General features: G+C 37.7%; 2 protein-coding genes across 6 annotated transcripts in view; one reads left to right on the plus strand and one right to left on the minus strand.

Moving 5' to 3' along the window:
* The window catches only part of CDC40 (cell division cycle 40), a 61,909-nt gene extending 59,795 nt beyond the window's left edge, over positions 1-2,114 (plus strand). For both annotated transcript variants that reach the window (XM_003404295.4, XM_064289686.1), the window contains one exon: positions 558-2,114. In XM_003404295.4, coding sequence (XP_003404343.1) covers positions 558-735 — 178 coding nt within the window. In that variant the 3' untranslated portion in view covers positions 736-2,114. The remainder of the gene's footprint in view (positions 1-557) is intronic.
* A 4,507-nt stretch (positions 2,115-6,621) lies between these two features.
* The window catches only part of METTL24 (methyltransferase like 24), a 144,176-nt gene continuing 134,432 nt past the window's right edge, over positions 6,622-16,365 (minus strand). For all 4 annotated transcript variants that reach the window (XM_003404294.4, XM_064289715.1, XM_064289728.1 and 1 more), the window contains one exon: positions 6,622-15,542. In XM_003404294.4, coding sequence (XP_003404342.1) covers positions 15,228-15,542 — 315 coding nt within the window. In that variant the 3' untranslated portion in view covers positions 6,622-15,227. The remainder of the gene's footprint in view (positions 15,543-16,365) is intronic.

Below are 16,365 nucleotides of genomic sequence, written 5' to 3' on the forward strand. Positions count from 1 at the left end.
TAAGAGTGAAACTCGACATCCATTCCCTCATTCGTAGTAAAAATATATAGGTAGGAGTAGTTTAGAAATCTCTCTTACCTCACATGTTTAGTCTGGTAATTGAGCCTTAGAGTGCTACCTCTGGGTCAGTCTTAGACATCTTTAAAAGATGTTGGAGCCAAAAAATAATTATGAAATTGGTAGAATGTACTGCAGTAGAATGAGTCTAAATGTGTCTACTGGCCATATGTCACCTTAATTCCCCTACACTGTTTAGAGACATTGTCTGGCTGTCTAAAGACTGATTGTGGTAGTCATTCATTGTGGCTCCTGGGACTCCCAGTCTTCCATTGGTAGCTAAATGGGGAGTTGTTTTTTTTGTTTGTTTGTGTGTTTGTTTTTATTTTTGGTAGAAGTTTAAATTATAGACTGCTTCACATCTATAATTTAGATGTGGATATTCACATTTTTTTTTTTTTATGTTAAGGTGAAAAAGATAAAAATCTCTCTCTGTTCCGCATCCTGCTTTACCAGTTTAAGATATTTGAGTAATTTGAATTTTTTTCTTCCTGTTATAGCTATGTGATTTCAGGAGATGGAAATGGAAAATTAAACATTTGGGACTGGAAGACTACAAAACTCTACAGTCGGTTTAAAGCTCATGATAAAGTGTGTATAGGTGCAGTGTGGCATCCTCATGAAACATCTAAGGTCATAACCTGTGGTTGGGATGGTCTCATTAAATTGTGGGATTAAGAGGATTCTCCCTTAAACTAGGATCCTTTTTGATCCAGTGTCATATTTAACCTTATTTAATTATTAAATGTTTTGGGTGATGACTTGGTTTACAGATGATGCTTCCCTTACGTGGCCTTATGAAGTTGGCCCGTTGTTCTAAAAAAAAAAAAAAAAAAGCTTTGTAAATTTAACTTAAATAATTTCATTGGCATCTTGTTTATACAGGGAATGATCATTGCCTTTATTTGACAACAAGTAGTTATCGTTGGTGGGAAGTTTGTGTTTACCTCCATACTGAAAGGATCCATTTAGGGTGATCCCTACTGGATTTGAGGCTCTAGAGGAGGTAATGTAATTAATGAACAACAGTTTGGAAAGGTACCATACTCTTACCTCTTCAACAAAAAGGGCAGTAAAGAACAGTGATGATACAGTTTAATATAAATCTGAAAGCAAGACGCAACCACCCAAAATTTCTGTTCCTGTTATTTTTCAGTGGGTCAAGTTCTAATCTTTTGGCTTTGTGAGTTCCACTATTTTTGATGACATATGTTGTATATTTTTAGTTGCATATCAGCAATCTTCTTTAAAGCATTCCTCTAATTATTAAACAATGTAAAATAAAAATCAGTCCAAAGAGTTTTTTCTTTGACTTTCTTCCTGATCAGGACTATATATATATTCCTGAGTATACAGTTTTTCAGAAGATGGAACTCAAGAGAATGAGCCAAGACTTTGAATTTTATTTTGTTCACTGTCAGTAAGGACCTGGCTGCACTTTCAGAAATCAGGAGCTCCTAGGTCATTGCTTCATGGATGTTACTACTGAAATACTCCTTATAGGAGATAGGGTATGAGGGCATAGTCCAAGATGTCAGCTTGTAATTTCTTTGAAGTCATATGTTTTATCTTTAGTATTATTTTGGATTTTGTTTTTTGTGAGTATATACAACAGAACTTTTTAAGATTAGAAAAATTTTAAACTTCTTTCCAAATCTTTGAATAAAATTGATACTCCAGGAAGATAATAGGGTTCCCCAGATTGAGAAGCAATGACCATGGTAAAAATAGTTTTAAAACTTCAGATTACTAATTCAAGAGAGCCTCTTGAATATAGTAACTAATAGCACTTTACTTTGACAAGTTATTTCTCCTGTTTTATTACAAATCTGTATTAGATGTTTGAATGTGGTTTAAAATACTTTAGTACCATGCTGAAACAGATTGGTAGATAGCTGCTTGAGGTGTTGGCTTGGAGACCAGAATCATGTCGAGTGCTGTTGATATCCTAAGAGCATTAAACACTGAGTCCTGTGCCATCTATAGCAGTGCATGTTCCTTGCCCTTAAAGAATTCCCATTTTATAAAATCAAAATTAAAACAAAAAAAAAAAACCCTGATATATGACCAGGCCCTGTAGCCACACAGAAATAAATTTCAAAGGAGAAAATATTGGAGGAGATACATTTTTGGACACACAAGCATACAAAAAAGTGGGAACACACTGCCTAGTTACTGCCATTTCTCTGTGTGCTAGGAAGGATGGCAGATTCATAAAGAGGAAAAGAATCAGACAAGACCCTTTCTTTAGTCCCAATCACTGGTTTTAACAAATGTGAATTATTAAAAAATGATGGGCAAAAAGAATGAATCACGGATTTAAACTATCTTCTTCAGCACCAGTATCATGTATGTTACAAATCATAATTTCTAAATCTGGATTTATTTTGTTTTGTTTTTGACTGTTTTCTAAACTAACTGTATATAAAATTGTCTCTTTTTAAAAAGACTGTATTTTTAAATAAAACATTTTTTATAGAAAATGTTACTGAAATGTTCATCTTTATTCTCCTTTTAAGTCTTAACTCTGCTGAGACACCAAATTAAACCATTTGCAGATTTTAAATGGGCATGGCTAGAGGCAGGTGTGGTGTGTTCAGGTATATTAATGGGTTTTTTCTACTTAAGAAATTAGAAGGGCAGTGCCCTCAGAGCACACAAATTAAGTCTAAAACATTGCATATTTATTCATTTAATATAGGTCATAATTGCCCACCACTTTAAAGTATACAAACGAGGGGTTCTTTTGCATCATAAAAGAAGTCTTAAAATCATGTTGCTATTACTTAAGTATGACATCTTTTCCTTGCTGCAACCCTTCTGTCACCCTCAGGACAGACTTGCTTTCTAACAACTAGAATAAAAGTGATGCTTTAGTGAAAGGTTTAATGGAATGGGTGTTTAAATACTGAAGCACAGCTGGGAATATTCTGTCCTAAGTAAGGAGCCAGTTTAAGGTAAGGAACAGAAAGTAGCATCAAACAGGTACTTTTCTAAGTAGAAAAGTATAGAGTGATTCTCAAGAGTCCATTGTGGGGCTGAATGGTGCCCTTGGCATGTGTATAAATTATGTGGAAGAGAACACTGACAGTGAAATAGCAAAGCCTTGGATGACTACCATAAGGGTTGCAACGCTAGTCACAATTACAGAGGCTGTCCTTGAAGAACGGTGTGTCTGAGTGTGAACTGAGAGTCACCTGCATCAGAGTCACCTGGGGATGGTGTCCCTTACTGAGGTATGGAATTGAGTAGTTGGGAGACCCCTGATGACTTCAAGTACAGGGAAGGGAAGTGTGAGGTGGTATCCAGGTCAACGTATCAATCAGTAGTATTAAACGTGGGTCTCAAAGTAAGACCTAGGAAACACTGATGTCGTATTGTATCAAAGATATGTATTTTTCACATTTTAATATCTGAAATGGGGCTATATTTTAAAATCAATGATATGTCATAGTTTAGTTGGCAGCATTCTTAATGAATCACAGAACAATTGAAATGCAGTATAAACAAGGTCTTGCAGGAGAAGAGCTACAGTGAAAGGAAAATCTCTATCACAGCACTTGGTTTAAATTCATCTTACCAAATGTTTATTTGACCAATAGGTAAGTAAGTAAAATGAATGAACAAACAAAAAAGTACAATGAAACATGTATCTTTAATTATATATTTATACCATGCACTTGTATGTTATTCTGACTCATAGCGACACTATAGGGCAGAGTAGAACTGTCCCATAGGGTTTCCAAGGAGTGGCTGGTGAATTTGAACTGCCAACCTTTTGGTTAGCAGCCGAACTCTTAACCGCTATGCCACCAGGGCATGTGTATAGTCACTAATAATTGTGGAAGCAACTTTCTCAAGTCACAGACTTGGAATCAGAGCTCCTAGAGTGACTTTTTTAATGACATAAGATATTAGTCCTTTGCTTGTACAGCTCCTTATACCCAGAGTAGCTGTCTACAGATGAATTTTTAGTTCCCATCTGTCACTCTCCAACCTCCAGCATTTGAGATCGGGGGCTAGCTCAAATCTCAAACATTTTTTTTAGTATGATGTTTTAGTACAGTGCCACCTAATAGAAATATGTGAGGCATATATGGAATTTGGAAACCCTGGTGGCATAGTGGTTAAGTGCTACGGCTGCTAACCAAAAAGATTGGCAGTTCGAATCCACCAGGTGCTCCGTGGAAACTGGGGCAGTTCTACTCTGTCCTATAGATAGGGTTGCTATGAGTCAGAACCGACTTGATGGCAGTGGGTTTGGTTTTCTGAGATATGTAGTATTAAATTTTCTAATAGCCACATTTAAAAAACATGAAATTAATTTCAATAATGTGTTTTGTATAACATATCCAAAAATTCTTTCAACATATGGCCAATTATTTTAAAAATTAATGTTTTACTATTTGTCATACTAAGTCTTCAAAATCTGGTATTTTACACTGAAAGCACATCTCAACTTGGATGCTAAATTTTTATCAGAAATATTTGCTGTTTCATAAACAGATTTACATGTCCAAGTTGTTCCAAACATACTTAAAAGTTTTCTTATAACTGAATTGAGTATAAATTTTTTAATTAAAAGTGAATATAATTAAAAATTAAGTACCTCAGTCACCCTAGCCACATTTTCAGTCTCAAGAGCAACACATGGCCAGTGGCTACCATATTGCATGCTGCAGTTCTAGGATCATCTTTTACACAAGAATGGCTCAGACACTCAGTTTTATTGCCCTGTCTTCTGAAAGACATCCTAAGGTTCAAACTACTCATATCTCAATTAAAGAATACCAGTGCTTGTGTTTTTCTATGCTACATTTTTTAATAGTTTCCTCAGGTCTATTTACCTGTTTTTAGTGTCTCATTCTTTTCTTATGGTTTCTATATTGTCATTTATGCCTGTATTCATTTTAGACAATTTATATTATACTTTAAGATTGTTATTCTGTTATTTCAAGTCCTTGAGTTGAAAATCCCAGTGTTCATTGTATGTTTACTCTACCTCATGGTAGATCATTTCCTTGTGAGTTGTAATTTTTATTATGAGCTCATCTTAAGTGGGTCTGTTTTTCTAAGGAAATCCTTTGCGCCCTGGGTTGGTGAAGAGTCCCTTCTGAATGGTCTGCATTTCCTCCTGCCATGTATCACTCCCTAGAACCAGTTTTTTATCTTAATTACTCAACTTTTGGTTTTCCTCATCATGTGATTAGTGTAAGTGCAACTCCTTGCACAGGCCTGAGGTTTCTCTTTCTCATGAGAAGCTTTTATTTTCACCCAGACTTACATCACAGATAAGCTTCGTTGTGTAGGTGAGTGTGAATTTTTTAGGCTTCTCTTTCACTGAGGTGGCCTTCCACAGGTCCTGCTTTAGCAGCAGAGTCTCAGTCCCAACTCTTTCCCCCAACACAAGTGCTTTCTGTAGTATTCTAGGCCCTACCACTAAATTCCTAGCACTACACAAACCACTAAATTCCTAGCACTACACAGTGTAGGTTCCTGCTCTGCCTCTCTGGCTGTAGGCTCCACCTAGGCTTTTGGGTCTGAAGATTTTTCTTTCTTGGGGTTTCAGATATATAGATATACACACATATACATACATACACACACATTCTTGTTGTGTGTCTTTGAGTCCATTCCAACTCATAGCAACCATAAAAGAGTAGAACTGCCCCATGGGGCTTCCTAGGCTTTACTAGGCAGATTGCCAGGTCTCTTCTCTCTCACAGAACCTCTGGTGGGTTGCAACTTGTGACCTTTCAGTTAGCAACCAAATGTTTAACCATTGCTCCTTACATACACATACACACACACACATATACATACATAGGAAAGAATCTTAGTGGATATGTATCATATATAATCTAGTATTCTTTAGATATTGCCATTCTGCTGGTAAAATCTAAAGACATAGAAGTATAAACTAGTGCAGTCCATGCAACCTTCATTCTGTTTCTAGAACCATGTAAGTTTAAATATTTTACTCTAAGAGGGACTTTTCCTACGGACACTTCACTTGATGACTAGAGAGCCATCATAAAGGATTCACCTTTTATCTCAGCTTTTTCTTCTGAATAAGCACATTATTTGGATTCTTCTGAATTTATCCTAAGACTTCTTACAACACAGAAATCATCCTACCACTGTCTAAGCCTTATCTAATTGCAAAAGTCTTGAGATATTCAAGCCAGAAGAACCTTAGAAATTATTCTAACCCAAGATAAGAAAATAGGCAAAGAAAGGTAAGGACTTGTTGATACCACACAGCTAGTTAGCAGCAGCACCAAGATTCCCTTACTCCTTGCATCCTCCCTCCTCTGCATATCCTCTACATAATGCCACTTAATTGTGCACATTTAAAACTGTCAGATTTGTGTTGTAATCTTTGTGGCTCTCTTGGAGTTAGGCAGTTTAAAAGAAATACTCAGCTATTTAGATAGTGCTTATTTCATCCTTTAGTAATACAGAACCTGTACCTAAAAATGTTCCTTTCCACTAGAGTTGGGCCCCCATTGCTTTCTCTCTCATCGTTGTACCTACAAGGGGTTTTACTGGTTCATACTTTGGTCAAACAGTCTTGAGAAAGTAATACCTTTCCTAGCTTGTTTTTATTATCAACAACTATGTCTTTATTATCCATTTTGTGCTATGAAAACAATGTGGCTGTAATCATTTTTGTAGAAATACCAGCCTCTATACTTGGCAGCCCCGGTGGCACAGTGATTAAGAGCTCAGCTGCTCACCAAAAGGTCAGAAGTTTGAATCCACCAGCTGCTCCTTGAAAACCCTATGGGGCAATTCTACTCTATTCTATATGGTTGCTATGAGTCAGAATCAACTTGATGGCAACAGGTTTGGTTTGGTTTGTTTTATATTTGGCAGAAATAGCCTCACATCATGATACCTTCCTTCTCTCAAACTGAAAAAAAAAAAAATTCTCCATGTAACTAAGAATTATGGTTTTATATACTGACTTTAAAAATTGTATTTGCCAACAACAGAGAACCCATGAGGGAGCAGGAGATCAGTGGGATGCAGACCCCAAATTCTCATACAAAGACCATACTTAATGGTCTGACTGAGACTAGAGGAATCCCGGCAGTCATGGTCCCCAAACCTTCTGTTGGCCTAGGACAGGAACCATTCCCAAAGACAACTCATCAGACATGAAAGGGACTGGACAGTGGGTAGGAGAGAGATGCTGATGAAGAGTGAGCTAATTATATCAGGCGGACACTTGAGACTGTGTTGGCATCTCCTGTCTGGAGGGGAGATGGGAGGATAGAGAGAGTTTGAAGCTGGCAAAATTGTCACGAAAGGAGAGACTGGAAGGGCTGACTCATTAGGGGGAGAGGAAGTGGGAGTACGGAGTAAGGTGTATATAAACTTATATGTGACAGTCTGACTTGATTTGTAAACGTTCACTTGAAGCTCAATAAAAGTTAATAAAAAAAATTGTATTTGCCAAGAACTGGGCAAAAGAAAGGACAATGAACAATAAGAGGAAGTTTAATGCCCTAGGACTTTTACATACCTTCCAACAATAACTGAGCTTTTAACCTGCTGGCTCTCATGGCAAGGTCAAGAAAGATCTCCAGGTTCGCATCCTTTAATCAGGAACAGGGACTACCACATGCAGTGCAAAAATGCAACCATGTTAAGAAAAGGATAAATTGTGCCTAAATTTAAATTAAAATGAAAGACAGTAAAAAAAAAAATATCTAAATTCCAAAGGTATTATTAATGTCAGAAAAAAACTTCAATAACAAATGATGAAATCATAGCATAGAAAAATCCTATGTGATATAGCTTTCTTTATTCATATTCAGCAACTATTTATTGAGCACCTTTTATCTAGGAGGCTCCATGTGAAGCCTGGGCCTACAGACATGGCCCTTACCCTCATGGAGCTTACAGTCTGCTGGTGAAGACAGACATTATACAGGCAGATACATTAAAGTTCAAGGAGTATGGAGATAGGGAGAATAGAAGGCATTGTAGGGACACACAGCTAAGGGCCTTAAATAGGGAAGTCCCTGAGTGTCTTAGGCTGGGTCCTCCAGTGAAATATATATATATATCTGGAGAGAGATTTATCTCAATGAAATGGCTCACATGGTTGTAGAGGCTGGCAAGTCCCAAGTGGGTCAGGCATCAGGCTGGAGGCTTCTCCTGACTCACGTAGCTACAGGGGCTGCTGAACCTAAGATTGGCAGGTCATACAACAGGCCACCGACTCATGGGCTGCAGAGGCTGACAAATCCCAAGATCATCAGGTAAGATGGCAGGCTGCTAGCTCACAGGCTGCAGTGGCTGATGAATCCCAAGATCGGCAGGTAACACAGCAGGTGCTGGCTCAAGTCCCAAGAACTGGAGGTCCGATAATGAGCTGGCTGCAGGAATCCAGAACAAGTGAGCGAGCTTTGCCAGAATGTCCATATATTGGATGCAAGTGACACCCCTGAGGAAACTCCCCATGCAACTGATCACATGATGGGGATGAATGCATCATTACATAACTGTTAGAACCACATCATTATATAACTGCCAAACTATATCCTACATAACTGCCAAACCACTGAGAATCACAGCCCAGCCAAGATGACACACAACCTTAACTGTCACACCAAGGAAATGATATTTGACCTGACATCAAGTCATTGAGAAATATTTTCTTCTACAGATAATTAATAGCTTATTTTTATTAATACATAATTGTGATTTCTCATTAATGTTATAGAACCCACTTGGACCCTTATTTATTATATACACCTACCCAAGGATGATATTCAAAATATCCAATGACCAGTAAGGCAGGAATGCAGATGAGTTAGAACAGAAACTAACCACAGTGCTGTGTCTGGGTCCTGGAGGCTACCTGTTAGGCTGTGCATTAACCTTTTAATTACTCAACGATGGGGAGGTCCAGGGCTATCGTGGGAGGAGCTACAGAGGAGGGGGCCCACTGGGGAACTCAGGACCACAGCCACTTACCAACCACTGTAACACTACCAGTACACACTGACTGGTTATCAACTATATAGATACTTGGTGTCTCTGTTGAAAGAGTCCAGATTAGAATTCAAACTTAACAGAAAAACATTCTCTTATTATTTCAAACTATTTCATTGCACAAAATCAATCACTAAGAAAAACTTACAATATTTGAGAATACAAAGTTGTGGCTTTACAAAACATTAGTTTTAATAAGTGTTGAGAGCTAGTAATTTTCCATATTCTTCTAGAGTTTGATAACATTAAGCATTCTTGATATATTTTTCTTAAGGACAGACATACAACAAAACTTTATTTTTAAAATTTCAATTATCTGTAAATTCAGGCAGTTTAAGTTATACTGGATGTTTGGGTTATAATTTCACGTGATAAATTCAAACATCTCTTACACTATAAACAAAAGGGAAGCCATTTTAACATAAGGTTAAATGTATTACTGAATTCACAAAGTACCACCAATTGGCTAGTTGCAAAAAGAATTACGTTATTCCTTAGTAAACAAACATGAATTCCTCTCCAGCAAAAAAGAACAATTACATTAATTGAGTTTGGGGATACTCTTATTGTCAAGTATAATATCTGGCTAATTAATGTCTTCATTTTTAAACTGGCAAAATATGATGAGTCTGGCTTCCTGGTATTAAATCCAAGCTTTGCAAACTCCACACATAATATTTAGTAAATGCAAATCCTGTATTTACTAAAAGATCTTGTAACCAAGGCAGAAAGGCTTATATGAATAACTGATTTGGACGAAATGCTGTAAATTCATGAATTTTTTCTTGTTCTACCTTGATGTAAACATTAGTGGACCTTTAGTCAATTCTACGAGAAATTTGTTCATTTCTTCCTGGCTCTCTTCATTTGAACATGTCAAATTGTTACAAATATTTATAAGATAACCTATTGCAACTGAATCAAATACAATCACTCTAAGAAAAGGTGTAATTACTTTTCTTTGACTTTTATCTCAGATTGTGACTAAGAGTTGGGAAGCAATTTCAGAGTATTGCTGTACTAAAAGGTGACTTCTGAACCTCCTATTCCCTCCTATGTCCTTCACCTAAAAAAGAATAATTCTAGTTATCATTTGCTAAAAGCATTATTAAATTTGAATTTTCAGAAGTATCTATGAACACGACTCTGGTAATAGTTATTAAGGAGATGTCCATCACAGACATTTACATCTTAGCTCATTTATCTGCAGGTCAAAGATTAGATTGTGCCTTTTCTAAAACTCAGGGGAAAGTGCCAAGTATCAGGACAAACCAAGTATTAGAGACCCCTCCAGGCCTTGCAAGAGATTTTCTGGCAGCCTAAATATACTGACAGAGGGGTTGTTGGGTCCCATATTTCTTCAGTAATCCTACATTTGGCAGGCATATTTTAATTAAGTAGATTGTTTGAGCAAATCTCTATGCTACAAAATGATTCCAACTCCAACAGATTTATAAGTCTAGTCTAAGCATATTTGTAGGATTCCCCGCCCCCCTTACAAGTAAAATCCAAAAAAACCAAACTCGTTGCCATCAAGTTGATTCTGACTCATAGAAACACAATACGCCTGAGTAGAACTGCCCCATAGGGTTTCCAAGGAGCAGCTGGTAGATTCGAACTGCCGACATTTTGGTTAGCTGCTGAGATCTTAACCACTGTGCCATCAGGGCTCCCTTTTACAAATAGGAAGGCAAAAATATGTCCTTTATATGCAGCATCTTAAATAAAGTCTACAGAGGTAACGTTGTGGAGGGACCGAGCATGGGTTTTGGGACCTGACAGAAATTAGGATTCCTCCTCCACCATTTTCTAGTTATTAGAATAAGCTATTTAAACTCTCCACAACCCGTCTGCCAGGTGGTCATACTATGGTGCTTGTATGTTGCTATGATTCTGGAAGCTAAATCACTGGTATTTCAAATACCAGCAGGGTCACTCATGGTGGACAAGTTTCAGAGGAGCTTCCAGACTAAGGCAGACTAGGAGGTAAGACCTGGCAATCTACTTCCAAAAATTAGCCAATGAAAACCTTATGAATCACAACAGAATGCTGTCCGATATAGTGCTGGAAGATGAGCCTCCTAGGTTGGAAGGCACTACACAATAGCCGTAACAATAGACTCAAACAGCAAAGATCATGAAAATGGCACAGGACTGGGTAACATTTCATTCTGTTATACATAAGGTCACCACAAGTCAGAGCCAACTCAATGGCAACTAACAACCATTTAACCTCTCAGAGTTTCCTTATCTGTATAATGGGGGAAATTATCACAGAGTTGTTGTGAGAACCAGGAATAATCTATGTAACACACCTGGCACATAGTCTCTCAAAAGATAGTAGCAATTGACTTTGTGTTGCTTTTGTGGTAGTTGTGGTGGTGATGGCTGTTATTTTGCCCGTTCCCCACTGGGGGGTTTGGGAGCCTAGGCCCCTTCTTTCTCATGGCCTACAACAATGCTTCTCCACGCAGGTGATTTTGCCCCCTCAGTGGACATTTGGCAATGTCTACAGACATTTTTGATTGTCACAACTGAGGTGAGGGAGGTGCTACTGGCATCTAGAGGGTAGAAGCCCGGGACGCTGCTTAACATCCTACAATGCACAGGACAGCCTCCAAACGAAGAATTATATAGCTCAAAATGTCAGTAGTGCCAAGGCTAAGAAACACTGGCCTACACACAATAAGCATAATAAATTCTAGAGGCAGGGAAACCATAGCAACAGTCAGAATATCCATCATAAATTTCCAACTATCCATGAAAGAAATCAAGGACAGTAGTAGAAATTAGCATAAAATTAAAAAAAAAAAAAAAAACTATTGAACAAGCCACCTAGGAGGTGGGTGTAGCTGTAGGTATCTGAGATTTATTTGAGTTTGCCTTTTTTTTTAACAGTACCCCCCATTCTTGCTTCAGATATATATATATGTTATGTACATATATATGTGTGTGTGTGTATATATATATATTTTTTTTTTAAACAGTAAAACCTGTGAAAGCCAGAAACTGTGTAAGGAAGAAACCTGTCAAGATTTCCACTAATAGAGAGCAATAAAAAAAGGTAAGACTGCACCCTGTCAAAGGTGGAAAACATGCAAGACCCAGAAGAACAAGGCAACACTGCTGAGTTCCAGCTCTCACAGGTTTCACTGTACATAGTATGATGGACTCAATGTTCTGCACCACCAATCTGGTTAACTCGCCCTGTACAAAGAAGGCTTTTGGTAATGCTATAAATCTTCAATTCCATGAATCAAGAATCTTGATATGGGTCTGTACACATCCAAAAACTTATCAAACTGTACATTTAATTAGTACGCCTTTCATGTTTAGTATACAAAAAGGTTTAAAAGGTTTAGTATATAAAACGTTTTACGGTACACCTACTCCTCACTTCTTGACTATCTCGTTATCCGATGTTTCATATTTACAATAGTAAAAAATCTACTAACTGATTATTTTGCACATTAATGACATGCAACTGTCAGTAATGAATGCCCAGGTATGAGACAAGTAACGCTGGCTGTGATGGTTAAGGTTATGTGTCAACTTGGCTGGGCCATGATTCTCAGTGGTTTGGCAGTTATGTAATGATATAATTTGGCAGTTATGTAATGATGTAGTCATCCTCCATTTTGTAATCTGATGTGGTCATCCTCCACTTTCATATAATGCCAATTTTTGCCTTATGACCTGGTCTTTGAACCCTAACCATGTCAGTAAGTGAGGCGTAGGTGTATATAATTTACTGTATAAGCTTTTTATTAAAAAAAAAAAAAAAAACTGTGATATAATCTAAACAGGAGGCTAAAGTTAACTTTGTTTTGAGATTACACCATGCAAACTAAAAGTAGAAACTATTTTAGAGTTTTTACAAACCCTGCCATACTTTTAAAATACCTAGGTACATTGAAAGCAACTGAACTGCTGTCTCAAGCTATACTTATTTAAGCAGGTCCTCTCAGCATAATGACTTTAATTAGTGTACTGTGCTTTAAAAGAAAGATGTCATTTATATTTTTAATCATCAATATTAATTCAGAAATTCTTGTTCCCTTTTGAACCTAGGTTAGCAAGACCATTCTATTTCTAATACATTTTGGCTTCTCATTTGAAGAATGACATTCTGAAACCACTACAAAAAATAAAGCACCAGCCCAGAGAATGTCTCGTGATAGAGGTAGGTAAAAAATGGGGAGAAGGAATAAAGTCTAATAACAGTAAGAGTTCTACTCCCTCTCAAAATTTTTTTGAATTAAAAATGTACACATAGTTTTCATGTTCTCTCAGGGTGTAAAAAGAATGTCAGAAAGCATACTTAATTTTAATAAGGTAATACTTTTTTTTCAAATAGGAGCCCTGGTAGTACAGTGGTTAGGAACTTGGCTGCTAATTTAAAGGTTGCTGGTTCAAACTCATGGGAGAAACTGTGGCAATCTGCTCCCATAAAGATTACAGCCTTGGAAACCCTATGGGACAGTTCTATTCTGTCCTGTAGGGTCCCTATGAGTCAGAATTGATGCAACAGCAATAGATTAATAGTTTTTATTTTTATACTATTTAGTTAATTTATTTGAACTAGGATTTTTAAAAATCATTCATAAGGGTAAGTGTCTAATCCTTGTTGCTGTTGTTGGGTACTATTGAGTCTATTTCAACTCATAGTGACCCCATAAGACGGAGCAGAACTACTCCATAGGGTTTTCTTGGCTGTAATCTTTACACAACCAGATCGCCAAGTATTTCTCCTGGGGAGCCATTAGGTGGGTTGGAATCGCCAACCTTTCAGGTTAATTCACAGCTGAGTGCTTAGCCATTTGTGCCACTAGTGCTCCTTGTCTAATCCTTAGGCACTTAGAAATGACAGATATCATTTGAACTATTGAGAACCCTCACTCTGTGCTTAAACAAAAAATGGGAAAGGGTTGGTACAACTGAAACAAACACTGTCTAAACATCCCAGGAAAAACAGGGACTGTGACACTGATACCAACTGGCAGTAAAGAAAAATTCGCTCAATATTTTGGACAGTATATTTTTTGAAAAAAGGATTTTACAGCATGGGCAAGTCAGTGGTTGGGAAATCAGGACTGAAGTCCGAAGAGGCAACAGTAAATTCTGCTTTGTGCTTAGTTTCACAGGAACAGAAGGGGATTTATGGCTAAGCATGAAGGGAATCTTGAGGTGAAGCTCTTGACAGTCTAGAGTTTTGAATTCAGGGGCAGAATTTGGTGTGTCTGGGTCCCCAGAGGCCAGAATCAGCAGTTCTTATGAAGCCACAGCACGGGCCTCAGCAAAGGTTTGTGAGGGATGATTGAAATCCACGCTGCTGTAAAGGGTATTGGACACAGAAAAACCCTGAAAGAGCTGAGGTAAAGTCAAATGAAAAGGAAGCCCTATTTTTAAACAGTAGGCAACAAATTTAAGAATCTCATCAACCTAGTCAAAACTGAAAACGTATATAGTTTCTTTTTAATGTTGGTGAATTCAGGGATTATAGGTACATAATAAATGTTAGGGAAAACTGGAATGAGCTAAAGTATAAACCTTTCAAAATAGGAAAGTATCTGTCCCAATCTGTCATTATTTTGAAGGCTATGGTTCCCTGGGGATGTCCGTTTGAACTGGCTCACTAAAGGCAAGACCTTCACGGTGTTTACAGCAAACATTAAAAATATGCCACTAGTTATCAGGGATGCAATCTCTCAACAAGTATTCAATCTGCATCATTTCCTTTCACTTATAATTACCTAACTTGATGAAACAATTTCCAAGAATTTTTAAAGCTAGCATATCCAAATTTAAAGGCCATGCTTGGCCTATATGAGCTAACTTTTATGTAGAAACAGTTATGCTGTACTATAACTCTAAAGGACAAGGATCTTCCCTCTGTTAGAGGCAAAAGGCAAAGGGCCCAGGTCTGGGTGGATGGAGGTTGATTCCTGTGGCAATTCCTACATTCATCCTTTTACCAAGTATTTACTATGTCGCTACCCACGTATCAGGTACCAGGCTACTACACATACTATAGGCAGTAACAAAAACCCTGCTTCAAGAAGGTAACCGGCTACTGGGAGAACAGGCAAGTAAACAATTAGAATCATGCCCATGCTGCATTCTGCAAATACTTCCTTGAGTTCTTAATGAGGTCGCACAAACTATTTCCATCTCGTGTTCACCCAACTCAGAGTATAACAGCTACTGGCATTGAAAATGTCTCTCTTCAAGAAGAGCTGAGGCTTAGATAAGTCTTTGTAACTGTGAAAAAGCCTGAAATCCTTTAGTTCTAACTCTTTGAGGAGACTGTACCAGAACCGCACGACACTGCTGTCGCTGCCACTGACCTCAAACCCAGGCCAGTGGAGATGGATCTCAAATACGAGCTGTCCAATCTGCTCAAGGACATTTTCCAGAATGATATTTTCCAAAACTTTCCATTCCGCGCTTTCCAGGTCAGCCTTGAGAACATCAATCTGTAACAAAAAGATGAAATGAGATTAGCAGACTTGATAAATTGCTGTTAAAAATACCATCTTGATATCAGGAGCCTCCCTTTATACTACCTTCCAAGAAAGCAATTTTTTTTTTTTTTTAATTTTAGAGTTAGAGGTCTTTTTTAAATGACCATTTATGACATGAATTTCTAACCTCACTCCATGCCAAATGTTAATATACAAATAATGAATGCTAGGCAGAAATCAATGCTAGGCAAAAAAATGAACAAGTCTGCCTTGGAAGAAATACAGCCAAATTGCTCCTTGGAAGTGAAGATTGTGAAACTTCGTCTCACGTACTTTGGACTTGTTACCAGGGGGCACCAGTCCCTGGAGAAGCATATCACGCTTGGTAAAGTAGAGGGTCCTCAAAAAAGAGGAAGACCCTCAATGAGATATATTGACGTAGTGGCTGCAACAATGGGCTCAAGCATTAAAAAAAAAAAAAAGCAACACCATATTCTGCAAAGAAAAAAAAGAACACAAGTACATATCCCAGGTGAGATGGGAAACAAGAAGAGTTGGGTGTGAGAGAGAGATGCTGCCATTAATTAAATCATGGGAATCAGCTTCTTTGTGCTGGTTTTGCATAAAATCCATTAGAATGACAGACCCAAATAACTCCAGGAAGACAAGAAAGCTAGTATTTACCAAGTGCTTTGAAGCCCTGGGGAAAGCGAGGTTGCGCAGTGGTTAAGAGTTTGGCTGCTAACCAAAAGGTTGGCAGTTCAAATTCACCAGGTGCTCCTTGGAAACTCATATGGGACAGTTCTACTCTGTCCTGTAGGGCTGCTAAAAGTCA

The sequence above is a fragment of the Loxodonta africana genome, chromosome 1 (assembly GCF_030014295.1).
Source record: "Loxodonta africana isolate mLoxAfr1 chromosome 1, mLoxAfr1.hap2, whole genome shotgun sequence".
NCBI classification, from domain to species: domain Eukaryota; kingdom Metazoa; phylum Chordata; class Mammalia; order Proboscidea; family Elephantidae; genus Loxodonta; species Loxodonta africana.